Here is a 20,609-nt window from a genome sequence, read left to right on the forward strand (position 1 = left end):
ATACAGCCAGCTGAAAGGGGAGCAAATTGTAATGAAAATCTATTTTGCTCTGTCAAAATAAAGAGCAGAGCGGTTGCTTTGCTGTCGTGTGTGGAAGGGGCTTCGCAAGGGCCGTGCAAAGGTGTCCTGGAGCAAGATCCACCCTGTTTCCTTCCCTATCAAAGAAGTTCTACCCTGGTTTCTCTCAAATTAGGGTCCCTGGTTCCAGAGTTTATAGGGATACACCAAGTGTGAAGCTCAAGGGACACTTTAACACGGCATGAGCGAAGGATGCGGGATGCCCCGCTGGAGGTCTCAGTGTTTCGCTAACATGATTTTTGGAACAGAAGCAAGGTGGGGAAGGCTCAGAACAGCGCTGCGATCCGGGTGGGCTGTCGGGGTGATTAATTAACGGGAGCTGTGCGTGCAGCGGGCACGGGGAGCAGCGAGCAAACGGAGCTGGGTGCGGAGACTCGGCGGGTGTCACTGCGGGCCTGTGCCGGCCGGCAGCTTCCCCTCAGCCGCGGAGCCCGGAGCGGGCCCGGGACGGCGCCGGGCCGGAGGCGCGGCCGCCCCCTGCAGGGCCGGGACGGACGGACGGACGGACGGACAGAGGGAGGGCGGCCCGGGGCCGGCACAAAGCCCGGGGCGGCGGCCAGGGCACCGCCCGTCTCCCTCCGCCCCGCACGACTCGGCCCCAGCTGTCCCCGCCGCCCGAGGGGAAGCGGGGCGGGCCCAGGCGGGGCCGGGGCGGGCGGAGCGAGGGAGGCGCCGAGCAGGGAGGAGAGCACCGGGCGGGTTGAGGCGGCCGCGGAGCGGAGCGGGCTGGCCGCGGCCCTGGCACGGCGGCGCCCGGGGGCGGGCGGAGGAAGAGGAGGGGCGCGGGCAGCGGCGCTCGGAGCCGTCTGGAGGAGCCGCCGCGCCGAGGCGGCCGCGGAGGTGAGCGGGGAGCGGCGCTCGGAGGCCCGTGCCCGGGCGGGGCTGACAGCGGCCCCGGGGCTGCGGGTCCCCGCGGCGGGCAGGAGGGGCGGGGGCGCTCCCGGCTGCTCGGGGGGCCGCAGGGAGGGAGGTGGTCGCTCGGGCGGCGTGCCCGGCCCGGGCGGGGTGGCGGCTGTCACGCCGTGACCCCGGCGCTGCCCGGCGCCGCTGCCGCGAACAAAGAAGCGTGCGGGGAGCAGCGCTGCCCTGCAACACAAACTCCCGAAAAACGCCGGCAGGCGGAACGCGGGGCCAGGAGAGGATTCCGTGCTGAAGCCTCGCTGGGAGGAATGCTTCGATGTGAAAGGATTTATTCGGTTCTCTCAAGCAAGACTCGCTGTGGTTTTGAGACCGCTGTCATATCTGCTCATTGTTTGTTGTTGGGTTTTTTGCGTGTGGCTGATCCTACCTCGTAACAGCAAATTTTCTTTAAAACGGCTCTCTTGGTGAATTTAACAGTATAGCAGAAATAAAGAATGCGAGCCCTTGACTTTGGTCTTTGTTGTCTGCGTTCGCAGCTGACGGAATTGTGATTTGCATGTAGGGTTAAAAGTGCTGTCTCCTTTATTTCAGGGCTCTAGGGGAAGATGTTGTCTCTTCTGACATCTTGCGATTGAGATACCTGAGAACAGGTTCAGTAAGAATCCAAGTTCCCGAGGAAGGCGCTCCGAATGTATTGAAACCAGAAGCTGTAAACGCTGATTTATTTCTTTGCCCTGCCGCCTGTACCGCATCAGAAGCCGTAATGTGAGGCACTTCTCGGACACTCTCCCAGATGGGTGAAGTCTGCAAGGCTCGCCGTCCACACTGGCCGCTGTAGTCACTGGTACTTGCCACGTCTGTGGTGTGTGTGCATAGTACTCTGAAGAGAAATCACTTTTTTTAATGAAATTCCCAGAAGGAACATTTTATTATGGACAGCTTCTTCTGTATGTATATCCATCGAGATTAATGCCTGGAGTTGAAAGGCATTTAGTATACAGTGCAAAGTTGGCGTTCCCTCAGCTTTTCCAGATGTGTCGCCTCCCCTGTGCGCTGGGAGCACACGCAGCTGCCTGAGCCGCAGATGCAGCCATGGAGCTGCGTGAACTTGTGAGCCACGGCACAAGTCTTGCTGAGGGCCGGTGCCAGCCGCCGCTGCACGATGTCAGCTGAGCTGTGACTGCGCCGGGCTGGTCCCAGCACATGGAGTGACACCCTTCCTGCCGAGTTTCACCGGGAAGGGCTGGCTGCCGTCACCGCTGCCAAGGTGTCCTGCCCCGGTGAAGGCGCGTCCCCCCGCTCCTGAGATGCTCGAGATGTGCCCCAGCTTATGACACATCCCGGAGAAGAAGCTCTGTAAAATGGCTCAGACCAGCTTGCTGCAGGGAAAGCAGTTTTACTGTAGGGAGTGGGTTTTCCACAAGCTTCAGCACTGCCTCCAGGAGAAAGCGAGCTGCGGCGGCAGCGCTGCCAGCAAACCCTCTCTGGTAGCGAGTGCTGGCAGTAACAGCGGCGCTGTCTCTGCGAAAGGAGCTGCCTGGGGAGTGCTGCTGGTAGGAGGGCCCGGCAGTGGGAAGACTGCCCTGTGCACCGAGTTGCTGTGGCCCAGCTCAGCTGCCAGCCTGCAGAGGGGCTTGCATCGCCAGGTGCTGGCCTTCCACTTCTGCAGGGCGCAGGACTCGGACACGCTCTGCGTCGGGGGCTTCATCAGGGGCTTGGTCTCGCAGATATGCCGCGGCGGGATGGTCCAGGGATACGAGGACAAGCTGAGGGATCCCGCCATCCAGAGCCTGCTGCAGCCCGGGGAGTGTGAGAGGAACCCTGCCGAAGCCTTTAAAAGGTAAAAAACAAACAAACATACAAGAAAAGCCTGCTGTTTAGGTCTTCCTTCCAGTGAGCCTGAGATGCAGATAGTTTAAAACACGTTTGTGTCGTGGCTTGTTATCTCTGTCAGAGCGTGCAGGCTTAACCATGGAACAATCTAACTTTGTTGTTATAGCTGACATAATAAATATTTACTTTTACAACAAAGTTTATTATTAATAGTGAATTTATTTACATGTGTATATTAGTAGCCTCTGATGTAACTGAGTGTTTTGGAAAGACTTGAAAGTAACTGACTACAGAGTGGTAAATATCCAGTCCATGGTCTCCCATGTGCCATGAAGGTAGGGCAGTTGTCCTTCACAGACCTGAAACAGACCTTACAGGACCCTTGGAAAAGCTTCCAACAGCATGCTCTGTCTGAGAGGAAACTGGGCTAATGGATCTCTGGGTCTGATCCAGCACATCGGTTTTATGTTTGTCTAAAAATATGTGGTAGGGAAATGTCAATTAACTCCTTATGTTACTTCTCACAATATGCACAGATTGTGTCAAATCTTTATTGCTACTTCTTCTGCAAAGTGCTTCAAAGTGTTGAAGGCATCAGAAATTGATCAAGAGGGCTCAACCTGCCCCTTAAGAGGTTTGTCAGCTGTCTGAGCTGAATGGAAAAGAAACAGATTTAATTTTTTTAAATAGTGTTCCCTAACAAACCATAGTCTCTTGAGTTTGTCACTGATAATTCTCTTTCTGTGAGCATCTTTGAAAGGATACATTACATGTAAATAGCAGTGTATATCCACAGATACACAACCAGCACAGCCCGTGTCAGTGTGTGTCTATTGCTCTTTATTCCCTTGGGTCACAATGAAGGAAAATTCATGAAGGATAAGGCTTGTCTTCATCAACACAGCTTTAAATTATGGTGTTGCCAGTATAAAACTTCTTTGGAATATTGGTTAAAATGAAAAATTTTTGGTACTGTGTATCAGTAACTTTTTGTGATACTTGAGGGTTTATTGCCTGTTTTCAGTATAAAATTCCTCTCCTCTATTTTTTCTTTCCTGACTGCTAGGACTGTGGAGACAAGTACTGAGGTTGAACTGTGGTGCTTGCTCTCATTGTCATGGTGGTGTAAAAGAGCCTTCTAGTCCTGGTGACTATGTCCTTGCCTGCTGAATAAACAGGATGCTTGTCTACATTGTTCTCAGTGTAGTGTCTTAAAACAAATAGTTTAAACTGAGACTAGTTCTGGATTTTTTTGTTTGCTGCTGAGTGAATATGGAGCTGCTAGCAGCTCTTAGGGTACTAATTTCAGAGGTATTAAGCTCTCTTAAATTCTAATGAATAAAAACTGGGTTCAATTAAGAGTCTATAAATGGAATAGCAGACTGGCCATCTAGCTTCAGGCAGTCTTTTAAAATCATGAAAGTGGATTATTCTGGTGAGTAAGAGCCTGTTTGTGTTTAAAAGTCTTAAATCTTAAGAATTTAGTACAGGCAAGTTCTCAGTAAGAGCTGGAATCCTTCCTCTGTTCTAAAAATGATTGCCTTACTGCACAGAGCAGGAGCTAGGTAAGTGTCTTAGACAAAAATGCAACCTAGAAATATAAAATACAATACATATTCATTTAGACTGATTTTTATGAACATAGGGTTTAATGATGGGCTATTTTGAGTAGGTCAATATACAGGGTTCTTGGTTTTGAACTGGAAAAATAAAATAGGCACAACATCCACCAGTAGTCTTTTCCTTCTCAAATTCTGCAGCAGTGATTGTGAACTATTATTAACCTAAAAATATTTATGGGGTAGTACAAGAGTTTCAGTCAAGGAGATTTTTCTTTTTGCCCTTCATGTATTCCCCTGCTCCCACTTACCCTGCTCTGCTCTCAGGAGCAGCTGTGGTGGATGGTCTCCATTCTCCTGTCTCAGGTTTGAGGGAGATGAGGTGCTGTGCTGGGAATATAAGTTTTCAGCACTGTGGCAGGGGACCAGGAGGTGGCTGTTGACAGCAGCACCACGAGCTTGTTCTGCTGGCTGATACAATCTGTGTCCACAAACAAGAGGCACTTGGCAGCCCCTGCCCACCATCAGACACCTCAATCCTTTGATGGAACCTTTGCTGGTGTGTAAAACATGCAAGGAGTGTGTTAACAGGATTACAATTTAGGGTGTTCTGTGGTTTCTGAGACTTGCTACTGAGCACTTCAGTGTTCATAGTTTATGTCAAGTGAAAGTTGTGTGAAATGAGTTCCAGGAAGGCTTTCCAGGCAGATGGTTGCATCTCTCCTTGTGTAAAGGCACTGAAGAAGCACAGAGTGCTTGTCTCAGTGCTCCATCGATTTTTGCCTTGCTTTAGTTTATTCAGTAGAAGAGGAGAAAGATTTTTCTTTAAAGGCACTGTCAAATTTTTGCTCTGCTGCTCCAGACTCAGCCATGTATTCATGGCCTAAAATGGAAAGACTTCTCTACATAAGTGCTAAAAAAGATGATGCCGCTCTATTTTTGTGCTAATTGTCCTGGAAATACTGAGAAAGAAAAGTTTCCTAATGTCTTGTAACAGGCCAGTTTATAAACAATATAAAGTTTGTTATTTAAAACAGTGACATGTTTTCCTGAAGGATGTTTCTTAAACAGATTTTCAGCAGTCCTGATGGTCATAGTGATACTTGTGCAAGTGATGACCCTCAGAGTTAAGACATTTCTCACACTGTTGAAATGCTTAATCTTAAAAACTTTTTATGCATTTATAAGCTTTAAATGCCCTAAAAATTCTTTCAAGGCAGATCTTGCAGTTTTGAAGAGCCAAAAGGGCTGAATTACAAATAAAAGGAATGTATTTAGCTTTTTGTATTTGTTGTTGCACTGACAGCTGAGAGAAAGAACAGCTACTTAAAGCACTTTTCTTATCAGTGCACTCAATGCTGGAGCAGAAAGCAGCTTAAAATGTGAGGGAGAGTGCTGAACCTTCAAATTTTCAGTGAAAGTAAAGCAGAAGGGAAGGAAAAGATGTTACAGACACCAGAAGTTAAGAAGTTACGTGATAAACAAAGAATTTAATTCAGAAGGTTTATTGGGCTGTTCTTCCCTATTGATACAAATTCTGAATAACCCAAATTTTGCAATGCTATCTCTAGGGTTGTTTTGGTTTTGCTGCAGCAAGTTTATGCTTCCAGTGATTTGGTAGGAACACAGGCAGATAGCACTTATCCAAGGCCATGAGGGCATGGAGGAACTCTGATACAAACTGTGGGTGATGCTGAAATTTGTGTAAACTAGTCTGTAGAAAGGCATTTCCCTCATGTTCCTGGTTTGTGTTTTCCAGACAGAGGAGATGACCTTAAACACCTTCAGGCAGTAGGGAAGGCATGTCATTCCCATGTGTGGTGCTGCAGTTGGGATTACTGGTGGGAGGCAGAGCTTGCTTCATTCACAGCCCAGAATGTGTCTGTCACTAGGAGTGTGAGCATAATTTACCCTGCAGAGGGTTTGAAAGATACCCAAAACAAAGCTCCTGGGACAGAGAATTATAGAGGTGGAAGGTCTTAAATAACACCATGTTTTTAAACTTCCACCAAACTCACCTTTAGTGTGTGTTGGTCTGATACAAATTTAAATCAAACTTTGAATTTTGCTTGGGTGTGTTGCTGCAATTAGTAAATCACCAAAAAAATGGTGAATTTCCAGATTTTCCCGCAGGTTGGTGTAAGTGGAGCTGCTCTCACAGGTGAAGTTTCTTTCCAGCTTCTGAATGCCTTTTTCAGGGTCTTGTGAGACTTTTCACATCCTTATTTCTCATATACTGAATTTGGGTTAGTGGTGTCCAAGTGTTTTTGTGAAGTATCCTAACATTTTTTTTATTAAAGTATTTATCATGCAACTACTTTAATGTAAGAGGGTCTAAGTGATTTTTATCAGGAAAAATAGTGAAGCTGTGAATTCAGATTTCTACTTACTGCATTGCTAAACTTGCATTCCCATGCAAGTAAATGTCCCTGATCAGTAGAGACCCAAAAATTTAAAAGAAAGAAATCCACAAAAACCAAACCAGAAAGAGCTGTTGAACAAATCTATTACTCTTTAAGAGCTTCATAAAAGTTTTCTTGAGGTGATGTTACATCCCCTTTATCAAAAATAAATACAGGGAAGCTGTACCCCAGAGCTTAAGTATATATTTATTTTTTTTTAAAAAAAGGACTCCAGATTCTATTCCTTTTGCAGATTCCCAGACTATCACAGCTTTTCTTCTAACTCCTGATCTCTGTGTGCAAAGCAGATTTGCCTTGTAATTTAACATGACCTTCTTGGTGATGTAAAAAGCCAAACAGTTTTATAATTCTCCAGAATATGCAAATACCTGTAGACTTGAGTGTGAGAGATGTGAGTCATTACATGTGGTCATGTAAGGTTCTCTGCTGACTGCAAGTTTGGAGCAGGGGTTTATGTAGATTAAATTTGAAATTTGAAATTTGAGTTGTGTGAGTCACTCCCTTGGACAGCATTGAAGTGCAGCAGGTCTTGTGCAAATTGCTGCTATCTGTGTAAAGTTCCTTCTGCCAGCTTGGAGAGCTCCAAAGGATTGAGTCTCTGGTGTTTTGTCTTTGCAGTGTAATGGAAACCTCATAAAGGGCAGAATTCAGAGAAAAACACCTCTGAGTGCCAGCCAGGGCTAACAAGCACTTCCTTCCCCCAGCCCTTCTTCACCTGCATTGCCTTTCCATGTTACTAAGTTTTTTATTTTTCTTCCCTCTTCCTCAGGAGTCATGTCTCATCATTGCAAAATGTAGGTGATAGAGTTTTTACTCCTATCTGAATGGTAAGGGTAACAAGTTTTATTTCAAGTTCTGGATTCTTTATCTGAAAATGTAGAAAACCAGTGGTTTGTTCAGCAAGATTTCTGTGACTTTTGCCCAGGGACTTTCAATCTGCAGTATAAAATGCATTCTTCCTGCTTAGATGAAGGAAAAGATTTAGGCATTGAGTTGTAAACGATAACAGATGAAGTGTGAAGAAGCTGTTCATTTTTAGAACTTCTTGTACCATCTTTGAAGTCAGTAACATAATTAAAATTATAATGGATTGTGTAGGCTTTATTGAACAATTAGCTAGTGAGCTTTTTGCTGGTTTTGGAGCAGCATATTCTTCATTGCAAAAAATTTGGGTGCATTTTGGAGTAAATTTGAGATGAATTGGGAGTATCCTGACTTTAACAGGTTTTGATATTGCACCCTACAAACTTGGGGAGTTTTCCTTGCTAATGAATTAACTACAGTATGTGCTTCTACTGATGTTTGCATCACTCAAGTTCTGAAACTTCTGTGACAAGGTGAGAGGCAGCACATTGGAGCCAGTTAAAGATACCTGAGCTTGGGCTACTGGAAACCTAAAAACTGCTGGGATTTCTATCAGTTTGCTGATAAGAAATGACTCAGTTTTTCTCACCCAGGTCTAGAATCCTGAAGCTACTTGGACCTTAGCCTAGAAGAGCTTGATCTGATAGAAGATTGGACTCTCCTTTTAGTAGGAGTTTTCAGTTAAACACAATCTCACTACAATTAGAATCAAGTTATTTTGTTTATCTGGGATTTATTTAATACTCAGAAATAATGGAGGCAACATAAAAATGAAAATCATACCAATTTATGGCTGAGATGAGAAATTATTTCTGTAAGAACATGCCACAAAAGGTTAAAAAGAATCTGCCAACTCAGCCAGTGGAGTTGCAGAAGGTGAATTTGCTTTTGTGGGAGCATCTTGAATTTGCTTTTGTTGGGAGCATCTTGACTCTGCTGGAGCTTCTGAGTATTTATATGTAACTTGTAGACTTGTAGCTGCTGCTGGGTTTAGTAGGAAACTCTGTGTTCTGGTGTTCTGCAGGCCATTAGAAGCGTTTAGCATTGCCTGAAGCTTAAGTGCTTTGTGGCATGTTTCTCTTTAGGCTTTTCCCCTAAATCTGAGGAGTTAACGGGTCACATAGCAGCAGTCAGTGTTTCTGCAAGAGCAAGCTGTACGTTCCTCTTTCATTGTATGGAAGCACAGCCTACACACTGAACATAATACCGTTTAAGGTTTTAACCTTTTCAGATTAAATTACCATAAGAAAGTTTCCCCGAGGCATTTTAATAATGACAACTTACATAGACCTTTTTGTCTTCTACTTCTATAGGCATTAACATTTTGGCTTTAATCAATGTGGCTCAGACTTAAACCTTACAGGTTTTCCTATAAGCTGTTTAGTTAGATGGACCTTCATAGCAATTCTTACTTGTTAATTATTTCCCTTCCCTTCAGTTTTCTGTGCACATGTTCATAGCTTGTGCAAGGGTTTAGGTTTCTTTTCCTTTCTTCTTTTTCAATGAAAAATGAAAAGGATTTGGTGGATTGTGAAGTAGAAAGGATGTAGTGTGTCATATACTGGGAGAAGCTAGTATTGAAATATTGCCTCCTGAAAGCAATGACTTGAAGAGGTTTCAGTTTCTTGCATGTGATGATATTTATCATCCACTGGGAATGGTGAGAAATCTCCTGTCTTTGTCCAGGAGCAAGAGTGTTTTCAATAGTTAGTGCAAAGACACTTTGTGATTGAAGAGTGACTGCTGAAAAAGAAATAATCAGGCAAAAAAGGCAAGAAAATAATTGCATTGACCCAAAGGTTGAGTTGTACAGAGGTGTTCAAAGGTATTGCAGAAAGAATGGAGGCGGGTAGGTTCCTGTTCTGCTTGTTGACATCAAAATGTGACAAGATAGCATGAAAAAACAAGGACAATGCCAGCAGTGTAGAGATGACAGTAACAGGCAGGGAATGAACCTCAGGAGGAAAACTGCTGAGGATGGGATTACAGCATTATCTCCATCTTAGAGCAGTTAATTAAGAAATCTTGGTTTAACTACATCAGCTCTCCTGCAGCCATAGTGAGCATGATACACTAAGCTGTCTATCCTTTTCCTGCACTTTTCCTGGAGTAGAGTTCAGCAAGACATCAGGAAAAAAGCTCAGTTTGTAGTAAAGTGAAGCTGATCCACGATAAGAGAAATATTGTCCTGTAGGATTTTGGATTACCCTAAATGATCAAAGTTTAACAGATGGAAACTTAGGCAGCCAGCAGCACAACACCAAATCTTTTTGTGTTTCCATGCTTTTTTTTGTTAGCACCTTCTTTTATTTTAAATTGTCATTTTCATCCACAGTAATGAATAATTGGAGGGGAAGAAGAGGAAGATACATTTTCTGTCACTTGTTCTATTGTAGCTAATGCTAATAAATATGAGGCTGCAAAATCAGTTCCAAAGCTAAATGCATCAGTGCTGTAAGATGATAGACTCAAATCTACATGGTGCTAACCTAACAGTGTTTATTTAAGAATAAATTATAGCAACAATACAGAAAGCATCAATTGGATCTTTTTACGGGCAAAACAGAAACTGTATCTGCTTGGGGCTGGGGATGAAAAAACCCAAACCACAAGGTAACTGATAAGGCCCCAAAGTGATGCATGAGGAACATATGCTGTGAATGTACAGTGGGGAGTATGGCAGAATAATCTTGAATGGGACACATGAAAGCTGCTCCATCTGTTGCCTCTTCAAGTGCAGCAAATGTTAGGATAGTCCATTTTACTAAGATGGAAAATAAGATGGTAAAGATATGTGGTAACACAAACAGTAGGAAAGCTGTCTTGTGTGTGTTTGACTAGGAAGGTAAATTCTCAGCAGGTTTTCATCTAGTATTAGTGCAGAGGATTTTCTCCAAAGGAGGTTGGACAGTGTGATCCTGCAGTCAGTTCAGCAGTGGAAGCGTGGGGTGCAAGGCAGGTGTGGAACAGCTTGGTGAGGGAATGGTCAAGGTTTTTAAATGTTGTTTATTTAGCCTGGTTCTTGCAGGCTGGCAGGCCAGGAGCCCCCTGTTCTGAAGGAGCAGCTGATGCTGAAACAGCCACTGCAGCTTCTCTTCCTGCTTCCCAATCAGCAGTGGTTTTTGTTTTGTTTTGTTTTGTTTTTTCTTTTAGAATGCATAGGAAAAATCTAATTAATCTGAGGATTGTCAGACTGAACTGCAGTAATGATGTTGGCTCTTTTATTGTGTATATTAATCTACTGTATTCTGTTTTATAGTCATGGAATAATAGAACATAGTAAACTGCCATATAGCCTGACAACAGCCACACAATTGAATTTATTCAGTGCAGTTTTCTCCCTGCCTCATCTGGGAGTTTTTAGGTTTCTTTTTCTACTTAGCATTTCTCTCATGCCAGCAAATCCAATCATATACCTGGAAAGAAATATCTGTTCCTTCAGTTGTGTTTATGAATAGAAACAGAAAAAAGAAAGGATTTGTCTATTTCTAAAACATAGAATAATACCTACAATATCAAATGCCTGTCAAACTATAAGAATTTCAATTCTGCTGTGTACTAAATGTGTTCAGATAACACAGCTTATAGAATTTACATTTTTGTTTAACAAAGAAATATTAGTTTTGCTATGACTAGGGAATCAGGTGGGTAGAATGTATGTGTGTGTGTATTTCACTTGCTGTACCTTTGATTTCATATAGGATTTAAAACCAACCTTGTAATTTCAGTACATTCTGTTGCATATATAAACTTGTTCATTTTCTTATTGTGGTACCCCACTCTTACACATTGGATTTCAACCACAGGCTTTTGAATATTTGCAAAGTAAGTTATTATCCTAACTTTACATGTATGGAAAGTAAGGTACAGTATAGGCAATTCTCTCATTTCTGCTAATGATAGTTTTCAGTCAGTCTGATTTGATGCTTTCATCTCGTGCATTTGATGTAAAGTGTACTTTCTTTGACACCTCCTACTTTAAAAAAAAATAAAAAGAGATGGATATGCAGGAAAAAATACCATTGAGAACAGAAAGAAAAACATTGATTTTTGGCCCTAATTAAAGATCTTTAAAGCAAAACCTGGTGGATGACAGATTCCAGGAATAAATCTAAATAGCAGCAACTTAGACAACAGTTCAAAAACTGGGGATGGAGGAGGAAGGGGTATGGGGCTTAGTCATGTGGGTCATGGGACAGACAAGAAGATAAGACAGGGAGTAATCAAATGCCTTAGGTGTCTTTACACTAATGGAAAAAAGGTAAGGGGTGAACAAGCAGAACTGGAAATTTTAGTGTACAGTCAAGATTGAGTTCAGTGCTCTAAAAGATGTGTCAGGATAACTTGTATAACAGGTATGTGTTAAAAAAAAAGTAGCTTGTTTTGTACATAACATGCTTGCTTGTAATTCTAGAATAAAGAAATTAAAGCCACTGGGAAATCTGAATCAAATACATGTACCACGTGTGGTGATAGCCCTATATGTGGGATTTCTGTTCCAAGGTTTGCTGATAGGCCTGATCTTTCATGGACTAAATCAGACACCTACCAACCTACCACTCAGGCCATCCCGAGTGTCTGAGAGTTTACCTGCTCTGTCCAAGTAGAGCTCTTGGTAAATAAGAGATTCCCACACCTCCAAACCCTGTCTTTTGTAAAAATGCAAGTGCTTTACTCTAGCAAAGCAGCAAGCTCAAGTAAGCTAAGATACTTTAAGATAACAAGTGGCATTATCCCTGGCATAGAATTTGGATGATAATGTCTGCACGGTTAAAAATTTGAATAACAAATAGGAGATAAACATCAGCTGGGAAGGCATGATACAAGCAGGAATCTGCCAGTGACCATACTTCTGATGTCAAAGAGGGAGGAATACCTAGTGGGGAGACATAAATTAGCTTCAGCTAGACTGAAAAAATCAGCTGAGGAAATGAAAGAAATCTTTTGTACACAGTGACTGTGAAATGATTTTAAATGCATGTGTTGGGTTAATGGTTGGACTCAAAGATCTTTTCCACTCTAAATGGTTCTGTGATTTCTTTGCTTAGAGGGTAGGAGAAAGAAAGCTAAAAGATGGAGATGTTCACCATCTCAGAGGATTTGAGTAAGATGTGATGAAGAAAGGAGTTGACTAGGAAGAGAACTGAGGTCTCAAAGCCCTGTATTAAATGTCTGACTGTGAAACTGAGCTACTCCTCACTCACGTGTTAACCCATAGCAGGAAGGTGGCAGAAAGCAGAGCAGCCACTAAATGTGAAAGTGAAAGAGTAATGTAAAAATGAGAGCAAGACTTGCAAGTTCAAGGTGCATTCATTGTGTTTCCTGTGAGGTGTGTTTTACAAGAAGTAACTCCATATATATGTTAGCAGAAAAAAGACAATACCCACCAAGTGTTGGTCTAATATTCCTTGGGGAGAAAAAATTAATAGCTGTAGACAAGTTAAAATTTCTGTGCTCAAGTATATTGCCCTTTGTTTAAAAACAGTCATTTTACAGTCAGCTAACATAATTAAAAGTGGTGAGAAATAGGAAAAACATAGCCCAGGCCAAAAAACTCTGACCAGCATATCCAACACAGAATAGGTGAGATGTCCTCAAACTGTTACTGATTGTCTTCAAAGGACAAGATATCTTTATCAGCATTGCTGAAAACTCAGTGTTGAAAGAAAAATTTGTGTATTTAGTGCCTTGATTTAAGAAGGGATATAAAAGGCATGGGGAATTAGAGGTGTGTCAGTCGAGATGAAAAACACCAGGAGAAATTATCAGACCTATTTGCAAGCAGCTGGGAGATAACAAAGAGGTGAAAAACAACTAGTGTGGTATGACGTGGCTTGGTTTTGATAAATTTAATCTAATGTCTGTTTGGAAGAGTCACAGGACTTGTGGATAAGGGGTAACCATTGCAGGAAGGCTTTGCATGCATGAGAACTGGTGCAAATAAGCCATGTTCAAGGTAGAACTAGGTTTGGCTACATGGAATAAGAGATACTGTGTTTTGGTTTTTTTCCTTTTCAACCTGTTCCTTAATCTATTAGGTGACTGGAGAGACATGGTTATAAATTTTGGCAGGAGTTATAGGCAGCAGGTACAAGGTTTGAATTGTAGGAAAGCAGGTAAAGGTTAGACACACCAGGGGAAGGAGAAAACTTCCCAGTTTCAGGAATATTGAAGCACTGGAATGGATGGCTGGATTGGTGGAAATCTTCAGGGATGCCTAGGCTTGTGTCTCAGGGATGGCAGATGTAGATTTTTTTTTTAATTTTGGTTTTTTTTAATATTACATGTCTGGGGAAAATACTTTTCATCATCTTTTGTACTCTCCCCCTCTTTCCCTTTGGAGACACAGATTTTTGTATGTCAGACTTGGAGTAATTTAGAATATATTTTATATGTTAGCACATATGGCAAGTATATTTCATTTAAAATTCAGTCAGCCTGCTCCTGGTAGCAGTTGTGAATGGTTTTCAGCCACAGTTGTCCATCCTTTTTAATAGGTAAGTTGTTTGCAAACTGTTCTGGGCATTCCACTATTACACCAAAATATTTGCTTATAAGGTTTCTATTTTCTGGGGTTTCAAGTAAATCCACAAGTAGACCTGCTGGCAGTGCTTTGTAGGCAAAAATCACCTCTGTATTTGTGTGAGACAGTAGGAGGGCTCTAATCAATAGCCAGGGTCCAGCCTGGGCTGTTTCTGTGGCACCGGTGGCTCTGGTTCCACCATAAACTCTGCTTTTGTCTGGCCTGATGCCCTAGAGCTGCCTTTTGTGCTCTCCTGGTGGGGCTGCAAGGCTGCCTTACAATTGCAGATAAAATCCAGGTTGCTACAAGACATTGCAAAATCAGGTATTGAGTTGCACAAGACTTGCCTGCTGTTTCTTATTCACCACTTCTGAAAAGGCCAGACCCTTGATTTACATCTGTGTGCTTCACCTAGAGCTTTCCCAATAGGTGATTCTCAGGGTGGGTTTGGTTTGGTTTTGTTTTCTTCTGCTTTCTGCCTCTTCCTTCACAAGATTAACCATGGTTGGGTAGAATTGTTAGAGCCAGTTTGTCTTCCAGTGCAGCCTGCAAATAAATAATTTACTCAGAACAATAATCTGTGTTACACTGCAGCCCAGGAGTGTGCCTTAATTCCAGAATTACACTTAGTCAGAAAGTCTTAATCAGCTGCAGTGCACTTTATCTTGCTGAGCAAGTACAGAACAAGTACCTCGATAACCAGATCTGTCAGTGTGTACACAGGTGTGCACACATCCAACTGGGTCACTTTTACCTTATGGGTTATATTTTGCAGTTTTTTAAAGTGTGGAATTGTTCTGTGCTTCACAGCCCTCGTATTTCATAAATATTCCTGGTTAGTTAAGGGTCCTGTGTGTCTTTTTTTCTGGATGTTATTACCAGTATGAGCAGCTGGGCAATTAGTGTTCCACATGTATATAGTGCCAAGAATTGGGGTGGTGATATACAGAAAGCAGCTATTGATTTGATCATTAATTTCCCTTTTAATCATTAGCCAGAATGCATTATACAGCAGGTAAATAAGCTGTTTACTGTAAGTCATCCATAAGACACAAATGCCTTGTCACAGGACAAAATAAAACTCGCTGCTCTACAAACAGTGCTACAAGCAGTTTGTAAAGATGCTCTGGTTTTTGTTTCTGTGTGAATACAGCTGCTGGAAGTACTTGGCAAGAGGGTAATATTTCATCAGCTGAACAGCAGGAATTGTCAATTTTATTAGAAGTTAAATTCACCTTTTCTTTTTTTATTGTGACCTGTGCCCCAAATGCAGTTTGGAAAACAAAAGAGAAAAATGCAGCTATTGGTGTAAGTCTGTCTTTGCTGAAGCTGCTAACAGTCTTTAACAGCTTTATCTTCACTGGCTCCATGCTTTTAAATGCAAATTGAGAACTGGGGCTGGTGGGCACAGACAGCTTTAATGGATTATACTGCCTGCTAACCAGCCCCTGGATTATTGCAATACACAAACCAACATGTGTCTGTAAGCATGGGAGAAGCAAGCTCTGGTGTTTGCTGTCACCTGTGAGAATTTTTCAAGTACAGATGATCTAAATACCTGGGGTTCAGCACTTTTTACTGAGGCATTTAGAAGCTCTTACATTTGCTCCATGAGCAGTGGAAGCAGTGAGAACGCTGTTGTATGGATTTGTGCCCTTGGTGCTCTGTCCTTAGGTGTCCTGCCATGGCCTGAGCTCCCCTCTGTAGTGTCTGTACAACAAAATTCCTTCCCTTTTCCCTGGCGTGCAGCTCCTCCAGCTCTTAGCTGCCCTGCAGAGCCTTCTCCTTCCCTGCATGTTCCCCAGCAGTGGCTTCTACATCCCATTTGGAGCTGGAAGAGGCAGCAGCAGCAGGTTTCCCCTTAGTGGTTAAGATTTTTGCTTGGTATCAGAGTGTGATTTTTTTAGGCTAAAATCCCACTGCTTCTTATGTTGCTGGCAAAAATTACTACAACATTATGTAAATATAGTTGGCTTGCTCCCAGCCTCACTGTGCACTTCATTTTCCATATTTGCCAATACAACATAAATGAAAGTAAGTGTCTTAAAAATTCCATTGTAAAGGGCTGTGATATATCATGTTGTAAGCCACTTACAAGAAGGAAGATGCTTGTTTGCTTTTCTCAAGATTGAGATGAGTGCTTGGAGAATTATTTTATTCCACACTAGGTATCATTAAACTCTTTATATATAAATGCATATTTATATATAGAAAGGCATCCATCCAATATATATAGGCATATTCCTGTTTAATATGCCTATATATATTGGTTATATATAAATAATTTGTCATTAGGGAGGTGTCTCAAAAAGCAGTTTGTTAAAGCATTGTTACACTGTTTAGAAAAAGAAAGGTAAGAGCTCAGATTTCCAAATATGTCATTTCCGTCATGAAATTTGCAGTGTGTCATGCTTTGCTAAAAGTAGCAGCACTTGGAGTCTGGCAAATCAAGAGTAGTGGTTGTGTTTTATTTTGTTTTTTTTTCCTTCCCTCTGCTACTTCTGGCCTGTTTAGAAGATGATTTTTATACACTTGCTCTGAGTGTTTGTCACTAGTGAATGCTGGCAGCTGGGTAGAGAAATGGGAGTCTCCCAATTTCAGTGGGGACATAGCTGAATTTTTTACACACTAGAGACAGTCAGATATGAAGAACATTGATTTCTTTTGCCTCTAGAGCCACTCATTAATTGCTATTTGGCAATGTGTTTGCTTTATTTTTTTTTTATTTTTTAAATAAGTATGTGCACTCCACTGTGACTCTTTTCAGTCTTTGATGACAACACCACGGTCTTTCTACTCTGTTCTGTTGTGTCTTTGTGTTTTTGTGGGTCTGATCTAAAAATCTCAAGGGCAACCATAAGCAGAACTTCGGCATATCCTGTATATATTCCTTCCATGTGTGGAAAATCATGTTTGCATGGGTTCAGTCAACTCAGTAGCAATCCTAAAGAATTCTGTGGGATGGCTCATTGTTCTGAGGAATTCTTTATTTGCTGCAGAGCATGTAAAACATCTTTGCTCTGCATAAGTAAGTCATTAGATTACCATTAAAATGAATTCCATCATTTAAAATACCTAATTGTGCTGTTTTCTCTGGAGATTTTGTATTTTTACTGACAAGTTAACTTGGTTGTTTTTAACGATAACCACTTTTATATCTGTATTAAATATAAAAGTTGTAAAGATAAAGCTGTTAGCCTTTCAGAAAGTAAAGAAAATCAACTTCCAATCTTTCGAGAGCCACTCTGCAATTAAGCAATCTGCTACAACAATCTGTAGATGAATCACCCTTTAGGGAAGTGCTTTAAAGACCTTGTTAATTCCGTGTTGATTTATGTTATTTTCCTGTGTAATCAAGAAATGGTAGGGGAGTGGAGTTACCAAGTCATGTTGTGGAGGCAAACACAAAGAAAAAAAAAAAAAGATGGTGTAGGTTGGAAAATACTTTAGAGATGATTGCCCAGCACTGCCAAATCCACTAACCCATGTATGAATGACAGCCCCTGGCTGTCACATAATGTGACTTCTGGCAAATTAGCACAGCACTTCCCGAAAAGTTTCACTGTTCTGTTCCTTGGCATCGACTCTGAACATGTGATGTGAAGTGGAAGAACAGAATTTTATCAAACAGTTTCAAAGGGCACTCAGAGAAAAAGCCCAATCAATATCTTGTTAATGCCACACTTTTATTAATATTGCTCTAGGCTGGGAGAAGTCATTGTGCCTCATTTCTTATGTGCATAATTTTTTCCTAGTGGAATTTAAATTATGTTAAGATTCAGAAATACAAGTATTGTGGAGTGGAAGGAAGCAGAGCACAGGGAGACAAGGGGCTGTGGAATAGCATTTTGTGGAGGGCTTGGGCTCCTCTGCCTAGGAAAAAATAGCTCAGAGAGGCTGTGGCACAAATTTTAGACTGTGAGAATATGACATTACTGCTCAATGCCCCTTCCAGTCAGAATTTGAAGGATATCAAATGGATCATGGACATTTTGGTTTTTAAATACAAAAGGAGGGATTATTTCATGTGTAGCTAAGCTGCAGACAGCCTTGCTGTTGTGCATGCCAGAGCCTTAAACCAGTTCATACAAGACTTGGGCAAAGCTGTGGAAGTGTGGTCAGTTAAGGGATGCTAAGTGCCAAGACTGAATCTCAGAAAGTCCCTGGAAGCAGTGATTGCTGAGATTACTGGTCTCCTTAGACATCTGCTTCCAGCCCTGTTTGGAGGCAGATTTGGGAATCTTTCCCAGACATGACTGCTCACTTTTTTTGGTGATGTTCCCAGCAGGTAAAAACTGACACAAGAATGCTCCCAAGGTATTTTGTAAGCATTTTGTTAGGGTCACATAGTTTTTTTTAAGTGAGATTTTTAATTTAAGATAACCATTACCATTTCTTCATATCTCCTAGTAACATTCATTCTCAAAAAGTAATTTCATACGGAGAACTGTGTGAGAAGAAAATTAGTTTTGATAGGGAAAGAAATGTTGCAGGAAGAATGCCTTGACACAAATAGCTGAGGGGGCAAGGCAGCATTGTGGTGGGGGAAGGGGTGGAAAATGTGGTCATTTCCAACTGCCTCCTTTCATTGTGGGATTGGCATCACTTGGGAAAGTAATTTTAACCTCATGGCTACTTTAATTTCCTGTTCTGTAAATTGTTAGCTGCTTAACTTCCCAGCTTTAGTGAGCAGTGATTGCAGTTGTACAATAGGCATCCTCTGAAGGGTACAATAGGCACAACTAGGATTCCCTAGCTGGGGAAGAGCTACCTAAGAGTTCCAGAAGTCTTGTGCTTCTGGAAAAAATAAAAGGGGGAATGACCATCTTTTAAAATCCATGTAATACTGAATATTTATTTTATATGTACTTCTTTTTTATACCTCTGAGGAAATTTCTCCCCTAGTCTGTTCTGTTAGATTCTGCTGCTACTATGAGAAAAGTGCACCACTGTTTCCATTTTGCTTTTTTTCTCAGTCAGAAAACCAGAAAATAACAAACCTCCCCCTAACAAGGCTTATGTATAATTTCTGAAGTGGGTTAAATTCTTGCATTAACAGGCAAGATTTTCCTGTACTCCCATTTGAATGCTTGGTAGGTGATAATGTGTTGACCAAAGTCTTCTGAAGGTAAATTTGTCCAGTAAAATAAATAAAAAAAGGTTATTATAGTCTTGAGTAAAACAAAAAATACTTACGATGGGCATGCCTTCTGGACATGTGCAAACAGCAAATTTACAAGGAAGTAAACTGTCAGATCTGTATTTTTCTCACCTCATTTCATTTTCCAAATCCTTGTACTATAAAGTCAAAGCTTACTTGCCAAGTGTATTTAAAGATAATTTAGTCAGTGGAACTTACAGGCCTAATTCACTATGAAGTTCCCCAAAAAACAGTAGTGTAGTGTGGAAATACTGAATAGATGCATGATGGTTAAATAGTGCTATTTAAAGATACATATAAATGCAGTTAGGTATATTTTTAAGAACCACCTGCTAAAGAGAGGAACAGAAGATGCAAATTTGAAATTTTTAGCCACACAATCAGATGTGTTGTTAGAGCTGCATCCTGAGGATGCAGGTGATCCTTTCCCAGTAACAGGAGCTTGGCAACTTCAATATAAATAAAAGCTAATACATCAAAGTCACTGCAGAACGCTTCAGTCTGCTACTAATTTGCATTTTATTTGTGGAGGTATGGCAGAAATTCTGTTCTTTGTAATAGTGTTATTCATTCAGACTTGAACTCTTTGAGCTTTGATATTTCATGTCTTTCAGATTTTTGTTCCATGACCAGCTATTGTTCACTATTAGTTTCTGATAAGCAATGGTAACAGCTTTGGGAGAGTAAACAGTAGTGAAGTTCTTAAGCTTCAAGCCAAGTAGATTCTGAGTGAAGCACCATTTTTCCAAGTCTTCTAATGAGCCTTGAACACTATGACATAACTTTCAAGTTACAAATTAGAAGTTCATGAAAAAGTAATGGTGCCTAAACAAGCACTGCATCACTATTTGTTCAAAGTCTTTCTTTTAATTTATTCTACTTCAATATTTTCCATGGTAACTGTTTATAAAAAGTGACTTTTCATTTTAAGTTGATCTCAGCTCTGCCCTGGGTGCCTGTATGACAGTCAGTGTATTGTTAAATGCATTTAAATACGGATTTTGTGTCGTGTTCCTTGCAGGTGCATTCTGCTCCCTCTCCTGGGAATGAAGCCCCCTCAGCAGAGCCTCTTCATGCTGGTGGATTCAGTGGATGAGGGCTGCAACGTTTCTGAGGGTGAACAGACTTCCACAAGTTTGTCTGGGACCATAGCAGAGATTCTGGCCAGCCACTTCGAGTTCTTCCCTCCCTGGCTGCTCCTCCTGTGCTCTGCCCGCAAGCAGAGTAAAGCTGTTACAAAAATGTTTACAGGTGAGCACAGAGCACAGGCATTGTGGGATTCACCAGCCCTGGGGATGGTGGAAAGC

The 20,609-nt window shown here is 41.9% G+C and overlaps 1 protein-coding gene across 1 annotated transcript in view; it reads left to right on the forward strand.

Moving 5' to 3' along the window:
• Positions 1 to 738: 738 nt before the first annotated feature.
• Positions 739 to 20,609, forward strand: part of ANKRD50 (ankyrin repeat domain containing 50) — a 35,985-nt gene continuing 16,114 nt past the window's right edge. Inside the window, exons 1-3 of the mRNA XM_079305971.1 lie at positions 739 to 918; positions 1,531 to 2,779; positions 20,324 to 20,553. Of these exons, the coding sequence (XP_079162097.1) occupies positions 2,301 to 2,779; positions 20,324 to 20,553 (709 nt within the window). The 5' untranslated portion in view covers positions 739 to 918; positions 1,531 to 2,300. The remainder of the gene's footprint in view (positions 919 to 1,530; positions 2,780 to 20,323; positions 20,554 to 20,609) is intronic.

This window comes from Erithacus rubecula (assembly GCF_903797595.1).
Source record: "Erithacus rubecula genome assembly, chromosome: 5".
Classification (NCBI taxonomy): domain Eukaryota; kingdom Metazoa; phylum Chordata; class Aves; order Passeriformes; family Muscicapidae; genus Erithacus; species Erithacus rubecula.